Raw genomic sequence first — 10,000 nt, 5'->3', positions numbered from 1 at the left:
AAGTTTCTTCGCAACAAAAATTAATGCAATTTTCCGTCGTTTAGGGTCTGAGTGCACTTATGGTTTTTCAATCAAATTAAAAAAGAAAGGATGTGAAGAAGTTTTGCAGAGCACCTTATTAGAGTTACCAACTCACTATGGCTTTTCGGCTTCCTAAACTCCAATACAAATTACGTTATTGATCAATTTGAAGAAAACACAACTTTTCTCAGCCAATAATTTTGTACGTGTCAAAAACTGGAAAAAAAAATTTGTAGTGGCCAAAATTGCAACTAATCGCGAACTTGAACTCTACACAAAATGAAACTACATGCTCCTGTGATTAGCGTTTGAGATTAAATGATTTGCTCCACTTCTTTTTGTCAATTTAAATGTCAGATGTTTCGAAAAAATACTTAATTTTGCTTTATAGTTCAAAGTTGAAATGATTTTAAAAAGATTAGAAACTTATAATGATGCAATTATTTCAGAGCGAGCCTGAATTTCTGAAAACATCAGCTCAGGTCAGAAAAAATTTTGGGCTTCTCTTGTTTCCCTGGAACCAACTCTCGGAACGAAGTTAACTTGCAGCAACAATTGAGACGAACCCCCTTCTTCTCTGCCCTAATTTTGATTCATATAAATGGAATTCTAAACAAAAAGGCCAGATTCCTCAAAAATCTTTTCTTTTTAATATTTTTTGCAAGTTCTTCTTGAAAACAAAACGTCTTTATCTTGCTCAGATATGACAAATTTTAAACATAGACATATATAAAACCCTATGTTTTGATTGTCCTTTTCATTGTTGATAATAACTGAATGCAAATTATCCCGTAAGCACGAAATCGCTTGCACTACTACATGGTACAACGAAAACATAGGACATTTTTCGAAGCTAACGTTTTGATAAGTATCAAAAACTTTAAAGAATAACTCTAGAAACTCTGCTTGTAGAGCAGCTTCGAGGTATTTATAATGGCATGAATCTAGGACAGGACGCTGAAATCTTTGCGTATGACATCATGATTTAACTTTTTCCTGCAAAAACTTCCAGTTGATTAGTTTTGAAAAAATGGGCAAAATATTGGAACAAGACGAACCAGGAAAAAAAGCAAAGAAAACTATTGCTTTTCTTTAACTACTAGGTCCAACAACTGAAATTTTGATGCAGTGGTTACTGCATTCTATAAAAAGTTCCAGTTTTCATAGTTTCTTGACGATAATTTTTATGTACGCAAACTGTTAGAAAACAAAAATTTCAAAACAAGCCCGTTGAGACAAAATTTGCAAAAGTATCATTGTTGACTGAAAAACAATGAAAGTGAAAAAAATGTAGTTTTGGAAAAAAATTTGAAGATACGACTTTAAAAAAATCCTGTTTAGCTTTTATTTTTATGTATTATCAGATTGATCAACCCATTTATTGCATACTTGAGTTCATGCATAAATTACCGATGAGATGGTCAAACAAATTTTTCATCGGCGCATGGGTTTTGAGACGTTGAAAGAAAAGCAAGAAGGTTCTTGCAGCATGAAGGTTCTTTGTTATTTTTTATTTTTTATCTGCAAAAAGGGGTTGATGCACTTTTCCAGCAGCCGTTTTGTTGTTGTGAAACTCCATTTCCGGTGCCAGATTTTTTGGGAATACTTACTTAATTAAAGAAAAATTGTTCGGTATTTATTGCACCATGGGATGTCTGTGAGAACAAGTCAACGATTTACCAAGAAACTTCAGGATGGTATATCAAATTTTCTGAAATTTCTTGATTTACCGAGAAATTTCAGTAATTGTTGGGGGTTTTAAAAAACTATTGTTTTGTTTCTAATTTTGTTAATTATTAGCCTATAACTTGCCCAGAAGATTATTTCTCATTGCTGCAGAAATCCGCCAAATCGAATAATTTTGAAAAAAAACGCCAATGTGGGAATACCAACTTTATTTTGCGACTTTTAAAGGCGCCATCGTGTCATTTCCCGGGTCGAGGTTTGGTGGTGAATTTTCGTAAGAAATGCGGTGAAATGCGGTGAAAAAAAATAATTTCACCGCGTATATCTTACATCTTTTTGCGGTAAATGCGGTGAATCGCGGTGAATTATTTTTTTTTCACCGCGTTCTCAGTAGTCTTACAAAAAAGAATCGTCCCCACACGGGTTCGAACCTCTGACCTCCTGCATACCCTCATATGCTTATTCCACTGCGCCAACGTAGGTCTTGGTTATTTCCTGTGAATTTAAATCAGATTGAGTAAACTTTGGAAACCATATGCAGTGATTTTTTGTAAAACATGCGGTGAATTTTGCGGTGAATTTTTGTAAGAAATGCGGTGAAATGTGGTGAATTATTTTTTTTCACCGCATTCACCGCATTTCTGACATTAATTTGCCATAATAGTCTATGCGGTGAATTTTTGTAAGAAATGCGGTGAATTTGGTGGTGAATTTTTGTAAGAAATGCGGTGAAAAGCGGTGAATTATTTTTTTTCACCGCATTCACCGCAATTATCGCATTTCTTACGAAAATTCACCGCATTCACCACATTTCTTACGAAAAATCACCCCAAAACCTCGACCCGGGTTCCAATAGGAGATTTGCTGAATTTTGATTTCTGGTGCTGAAACTTTTTGAATTGTATAATGCGTGAAATATCTAAAGAGGTAAGTGGCATCTTTACCCACCTCCTTGCCAGTTCTGCGTCATCCAGTCGTCTAATCGGCATCTTGTTCAGGTACAAATAATAACAGTATCCAGAAACAGGCTTAAACAGTTGGTTAAGTAAAGTTATGCAATAAAACTAATTTTACTGCAAGTTAATATTATCCCTCCAGACAGTATCTGTAATCCGAAATGCACAACAGTTTAATACTGCAGACTTTCAGCTGACGAAATGGAGGGGGTACGTTTGGAAATTGAGTGTTCGTCAAGTCAGTTGAATTCCAGAGCCAGACAGAGCAGAAATACAAGTATCTACAGTAGAGTAAAGTGGAAAACAGTTTGTAAAAACTGGGTTTCTATAGGTTGTTTTTATTTTCAAATCTGAATACTTGGGTTTTGGTTAAACGTTGCTAGATATGCTTCAAATGTTGCCCTACGTTTACTATAACGGGTTCTGGTTGTGCACGTTAGTATCAAAGTCGTTTCCGTATACAGGCAAAATATATTTCACGTTTTGATTTACATAACATACACTTTGGTTTAAGTTTCCAAATAGCATTGTAGAATTCGCCACGAAAACTCATGGAAAGCTGTAAAGAACATGAAAAGTCTAATGGAATTTGAACGGTCCTTTTAGTACCAGGCCAAGAAAGCTGGGGTGTGTTTTGCAGCGGACAAACGCAATTTAAACTGCGCTTTAAAGTTCCATGGAGTTACAACGTAGCATATTTCGGCATTTTCCATAAATTTATGGAATTGAGTTGTGAACAGTGTTGCTGGAAATTCTCGCAAACTATGCTGGCTGGATTTGAAAAGGTCACTTTTATTCTGCTAGCCTTATTCCGTATAGTTTACTATATGTATTTTGAAACTGGACATTTCAGTTGTTATCTACTCTTTATATCCAGAAACTGCAACTTATGAGGAAAAGAGCAACCGGTAAAAACCTCTGGAAGCTATTTTCAGCCGGGCCATAGTTTCGTTCTCAAACTCATACACGTACAGTACGCTGCATATATGTTATCGAATTCAGCCTAGCCCGCTCGATCAATTATTTGCCGATTCTTTCAGAATAAGGGAAGAATTTTATGAGAATTTAAATTCGTGTGGTGTTGGGATTTAACAACACTAGTGCTAGAACCCTCGGGATAAATGTTTCCCAACCGGTTTTCAACGAGGAAAAGTTTGACGTTAAGTCAAGTTCTACATGTATGAAAACTGAACTGTGGCTACCAGAAAATAACCATTTCCTAACCATTTTGGAATTCTCTTGTCAATCATGTCGAAATATGCACCCGAAAAGAAAAGTCCTCAAAATGAACTTTTCTACTCATCTCTTAAAATATCCTTGAAGACACACTTCAAGCGTGTTTTTTTAACAGCGCAAAAATTATAAGCTATCTTTACCTCTGTACAAATACGGTTTTTCAACTTGATTTAGTGGATTTAGTAGGGGTTGAAACAATATTCACTAGAAATTCTTTTGAAAACGATTTTCCAAAATTTATTTTTGAGAGCGCAATTTTGTTATGAATTAAGAATTGAAGGATAAAGTGCCAGATTATTTTGGCACCTTTATGAATCAATCGTCCTTGAAAACAAACAATAGAAACTAAATTTTGCTTCTGTAGGACCATTTTAACCGCTTTTTGTCCTCTAAACTTACATTTCGTGGTGGATGAGTGAAGGCAGGTCATCAATTTGAGGCATTGGAAACTCGTCAAAACCGATTGGATCCTAACTGACAGCACCTTCAGATCAACTAATTCAGTCAAAATAAATGAATGATACAACCTCTAATCCGTCCCCCCCACTCATCTCTCAATGTTCTCTGAATATCAGTGACAGGTAGACAATTTCTTTATCTATCGACAATAGTAGTTCACAGGAACAAGTCACTAGCAGTTCAGGAATGAGCCATTCCTCTGACTCCTGAACTAATTTAACGCAGCAAATGCATGGACTTAAGATTAATAATGACAGATCTCTCTTCCTGATTCGAGTTGGATCCCCAATAATAAAATAAACTTACAATTTCCAAATTTGCAGCACAATGTAGTCCAGTTCAAAGTGAGATACCTTCAATGGCGTTCAGACTACGATGAAAAGTTATGCTCTAAATCAATTTGGCATATTCGCAAGTTTTGTCAACAGTGAAAATGACAAAAATTTTATCTGCCCGCATAGACGAGTTGGTACACTCTGCAACAATGGGAAATGATACTGCAGGCCTCAGTATCAATTCAAAAGAATGACTTGATTTGAAAACTGTTTGCAGTAAATGTATTCCAACACTGCGCTTTAAATCCGTAAGATTTTGTATGTGATGGTCTGAAATTAATACGTTAATCGAAGAGGACTGCATCTCAAAACCTGATTGCTTTGATAGCTCAAAGAACTTCCTTGATAACTTCGCTAAAACCAAATGTCGTTCGCGTGCTTCCAACAGAGGTGGAAAGGAACATAAGCAGCAACGGAAAAATTTGTTGGCGAATAGATTTGAGCAAAGGAAAGCCAGTGTGTATGCTTCTTTGACAAGAAGCTCTTTCAATGAAACAAGCAAAACACAATAGCCACAACTCAATGGAGGCGCTTGCTTCCCGAGCTAAAACACTGTGTCTCCGAAGAAAATTTGGCCGTGCGGCAAAAGTTTTCTCCTCGCAGGGAATAGCGTACAAAAATAACAAAATTAATCTTGAAAAACTGCATCCAAGGGAAATCGAAGTCCTTGATTTGATGGAAGACTGTAATTGGGAACTTTTCCCGATCAATATGAGCTTAAAATGACCCTATCAGAGAACCTGGCTAGCAGAGGCAAGCTCCCGAGTTTTGTCGTTTTAAGTTATTGTAGTGTATCATTATCAATATTGCGGAAACAGAAATCCGGTGTTATCTATTTCTTTAGTTGCAGTTAGACGGCGTCTCGTTGCCAGGTGTATAGTGAGCAAAACAACTTCCAAGGCAGTTGACTTGTTCGAACCAAAGCAACAGGGCGTTAGTTGCCGTTAAGGGAGGGGCCGATAGTATAGTGCGTGCCACCAAAACTACCCTTGAAAAAAAAAGAAGCAAATTAAACTGGAAGGGGCATACTCCAAACTCTCTTCAGAAACTCATCTACTACAGCCAAGCCTAGTAGTATCCTTAGCTCAACAAAAGTTTTGATGCACAGTTTAGTGTCCTTTGCCACCTATTGTTACTCCCATCGTATTATTTTGTTCCTCAACAACTTAAAGGTTTTTCAGTCAGTCTGGAGCGCAACAGGGCAATTCATTGAGCCCACTTTTGTTTTCCACTGCCATTTGGCATCTGATAACTGAAATTGAAACTTAATTATCAAAACGAGCGCAACACCACTGCTGATATTTTAATGACGGAATCATCGCGGGTACCGAAACCAAATTGTGTGATGCTTTGGGAATTCTAGCAGCGATAAGAGCAAAATTTGGTTTAGAACTAAGGAAAAGCGGGTTATGTTCAGTCGAAAGCATGAGCGAAATTAAGAGTTTGATCAATAGGAACAGCATAGATGGATTTAAAGTCTTAGTAGTTGCTATAGGATCTGAAGTTTTTGGTTCATCTTAAAACGAGTTACAGTTTTAAAGGAAATTCTAAACAATAACAATTTAGCATATGCGTCTCCAGCCATGCGCTTGGACACATCTGTGAGCAGCAGAAAGTAATGCCAGACAAGAACTCCAGAGCTGGCGACATATTCCTACCTGCTCCTGTATAGAGTTCAGGTCAGCCAGCCGCTTTGGATGAAACCGTCACTTCTCCTTTGCAATTAGACTTTATCACAAATTTGGTGGAGAGGAGTGATTTCGCCCTGTCAGCTGCTGAAGACAGGTGGTAAGAACATTAGGTCTAAAACCCTAGCGAGGTCGGAGTTCAATTTATTCCTTTGATCTTCGAGTCATTAGGGAAATTTTCAGAGAAAGTTCTTAAGATTCTAAAACGAATCGCCATTATGCCTGTTAATAGAAGCCTTCAGACTTTTAGGCTATCTTTAACATTAAGTAGGTTATCACAATCAGTCTATGTTATAGCTACTTGCAGGTCTGCAATCAAGCTGGTTGCAAAAGATTCCAGATTATAGGCAAAATGAAACAAGAGCAAACATTGTTATCCTTATCTGATACGTTTCAAGGGGATCTTCACTGAAAAATGTGTCACCCAATAAACGGGGACAATCAGTAACGCAACGTTTTTGACGTCTCGCTCATTTAAATGGTTACGGAGAGTTTTTTACTCTATCATATGGTTCGCTCCGAGAGTGATTCCGTTGATGATTCACGGACTGAATTGATAATAATAACAACTATCAGCTGTGAACCAAGATTTTAGACATATTGATCAACTATTCTCCTTAAAAAATTCAAAATAAAAAAAATAAAAAAAAACGTTGAAAATGAAGTAGGTTGGATTTTAGTTGGCATCAAGTAAAATATACTAATAAAGCGTGAGGTTTCGTTAGTAACTAATTTAAGCTCAATTGAGATACTAAATTATCTCACGAGCTGTTTTATGCACGAATCCCTAGTCCTAATTCGTCACAATTCAAAATAAAAACCGAGTGAGTCTTATTTAGATAATCGTAAATTCCATTTCATTTCATTTCTGTGTAAATAATTTTGTACATGCAAAATTAAATGATGGTATTCATGAATGTGGCTGAAAACAACTTCCAAGTTTTCTTTTCCAGTTTTTGCGGTTATAGCCTTTTAGCTCCATAAAAAACTGACATAGAGCGGATGGTGCTGCAAAATGTTGCAAAAGCTGTTTGCAAAAAACTCAAAACTTTTTTGATAGTAGTTGTTCAGTAAGTAACCGCACATAATTTGCTTATCATAAAAGTAACCAGACAATTAAATCAAACTCAATTAACACTTATTTTAACAATTAAATCAACAGTTCGAAATAAGCTTAAGTAACATAAGTTTACATTGGCATGAAAAAATTGCATTGCGCACTCTTAAATGTTTTGTTCGAAGTCCAGTTCTTATAGATAATCAGTCCGTATAAAAATTGTTTTTTTACTTAAAAAGAGTATGCCTAGTGTGTTATTTCTAGGAAATTATGACTGAAATGTTTTGACCTGCTATCTGTCCCACCTCCCACCAAAAAAGAAAGACTTGGCAATCAATAGATTGTATTAAAAATCATTAAAAATTTATTTTTGTTTGCCTAAAGATTGTCGGTTGATTCCTACGCATGTTAAGCCAATCAAGCTCTTCCAGCATTTGTTTTTAAGAGCCTGAACTTAAAAGGCCGTCAATGTGGCTACTGAATACCAATTTTTAATTGAGCTCTGCTCTTGTTTAGTTGAAATAGCCATCTAATCAAACGCAATTCAGGAGAATATATGACAAATTACCATCAGAGTGCAAAATTTCAATCATTATAAGAAAACAAACATTCGATATAACTTTTGGAAAAAAATAATCATTCGTATTTTTTGTTATCAAATATGATATTAGTGATGCGAGGAAATATTTTCGTATTTTCGAGGCGTTGTTTTATTGGGAAAATACTTTAAGCTTTATGAACAACATCGCATCTAAAATTATGTTTTGGTTCGACATTTTTTAAAAAAAAACAATTCACAAAATGATGGTAGATTGGATAAATTAGCAGAAATCAATGCTGCGTTTTCGGTGATTGTCAACCCATCGGCTAAACTAATATGTCAAAAATTTACAAAAAGGCAATAATGGTCTTGCAGTTCTACCGGTTTTTTCCATCATTAAAAACGCGAGAACACAAACAGACGACTTTTTTGAAACTTGCCTTTTTTGTAGGATGGACAAAAGCAACGATTCTTAGCCCAATGGTGCATTCTTTTAAACTTCTCTATCGATTTTTTTTTACTAAACTTCGTTCGCTAAATCAACTACATCTCATAAACAAATTTGCTTTTCAGTCAATTCATTTATTCAAAACAAGTCTCTCGTACAATCTCAATAATCAAAAGTTAGAACAAAAGATACTTTCAATTATCTCAAGTTTTTTCTAGCGCGCATCGACGCTCTGGCGCTCTCAATTTAGAAAAAAGAATAAGTTATTGAATTGATAATAAATTGTTTTTCTTTTGTAGATCGATACGAACTATGGTAGAAACCGTGCAAACAGCAAAAAGAATAACTCAATTTTGAAACGACGCAAGAATGCTGGTACAACGTGGTATAAAAACGCACATAGAAACTATCATAACTCAGTTATTACAAATGTGAAGAGAAAGTCAAAACAATTGTTAAATCTATCCAAATTATGTGCTGTTAATTCGTTGCGAGACAAACCGAACGACACCAGTGGGGAGAATTACGACTTGGACACGACACGAATGGCGTTCACAGAGGCACCCCCGACTCCTAATCAGTCGTCGGTGACAGATCTCGATTACCACCGGATCAAAACTCCGAAGCTTACCGGTAATTTTTCCAAGAGTTGACGTTGATCTTGATTTCTTTCATTCAAAAATAAAATATATGTTAAAAATTTGTCATTAAAAATATGTCATCTCAATTACCCAATTTACAGTTTTCGATGAAGTTCCTGATGTTAAATATTATAACGTTTTGGTCCCCGGGTTGGGGTCTTTGAGTAAATTTTTGTAAGAAATGCGGCGAATTTTTGTAAGAAATGCGGTGATTGCGGTGAATGCGCTGACAATAAATATTTCACCGAATTCGCCCCATTTCTTTTAAAAATTCACCGCAAAATTCACCGCATTTCTTACAAAAATTCACTGCATCGACTTTTGTGGTAAATTAATGCAAGAAATGCGGTGAAAGCGGCGAATGCGGTGGAAAAAAATAATTCACCGCTTTTCTTACAAAAATTTACCGCGAAATTAACCGCATTTCTTAGAAAAATTCACCACATTTGCTTTCCAACGTTTACCCAATCTGATTTAAATTCACAAAAAATTTCGAGGTTGTAAGTGACAGTTGGCGAAATGGAATAAGCAGGTGAAGGCATGTAGGAGGTCCGCGGTTCGAATACGTGTACGGAACACTCTTTTTTGCAAAAATTATAAGAAGGCGGTGAAAATAAATAATTCACCGCGATTCACCGCATTCACAGCGAAAAAAATGTCAGAAATAGGCGGTGAAAATTATTTATTCTTCACCTTATTTCACCGCATTTCTTACGAAAATTCAGCGCTAAACCTCGACCCAGGTCTCAGTGAAAACGAGCCCAAAGCTAATCATAATTGAATGTTTTCTGGTCTCGCCATGACTAACTCGGCTCTCTATTGATCTGCTTATTAACGAGCTCCTTGATTTGGGATTGTCAGCCTATGAATTGTTAGAAATCGGTAAATCATGAGGATGAGCGTAGTTTTCGAAAAGCACTTGAAATTGACAT

General features: G+C 36.0%; 2 protein-coding genes across 4 annotated transcripts in view; one reads left to right on the top strand and one right to left on the bottom strand.

The window, feature by feature from the left end:
• Window positions 1–3,121, bottom strand: part of LOC142337506 (uncharacterized) — a 74,194-nt gene extending 71,073 nt beyond the window's left edge. For 2 of the 3 annotated variants that reach the window (XM_075386783.1, XM_075386784.1), the window contains exon 1: window positions 2,656–3,121. In XM_075386783.1, the coding sequence (XP_075242898.1) occupies window positions 2,656–2,696 (41 nt within the window). In that variant the 5' untranslated portion in view covers window positions 2,697–3,121. The remainder of the gene's footprint in view (window positions 1–2,655) is intronic. The other variant, XM_075386785.1, reaches the window with a different exon arrangement.
• LOC142337507 (uncharacterized) overlaps window positions 1–10,000 on the top strand; it is a 21,497-nt gene that overhangs the window by 2,789 nt on the left and 8,708 nt on the right. Inside the window, exon 2 of the mRNA XM_075386786.1 lies at window positions 8,727–9,060. Coding sequence (XP_075242901.1) covers window positions 8,727–9,060 — 334 coding nt within the window. The remainder of the gene's footprint in view (window positions 1–8,726; window positions 9,061–10,000) is intronic.

Source organism: Convolutriloba macropyga, chromosome 4 (assembly GCF_964194025.1).
Source record: "Convolutriloba macropyga chromosome 4, txConMacr16.3, whole genome shotgun sequence".
Taxonomy (NCBI): domain Eukaryota; kingdom Metazoa; phylum Xenacoelomorpha; order Acoela; family Convolutidae; genus Convolutriloba; species Convolutriloba macropyga.
This window is presented reverse-complemented; position numbering and strand designations above follow the sequence as displayed.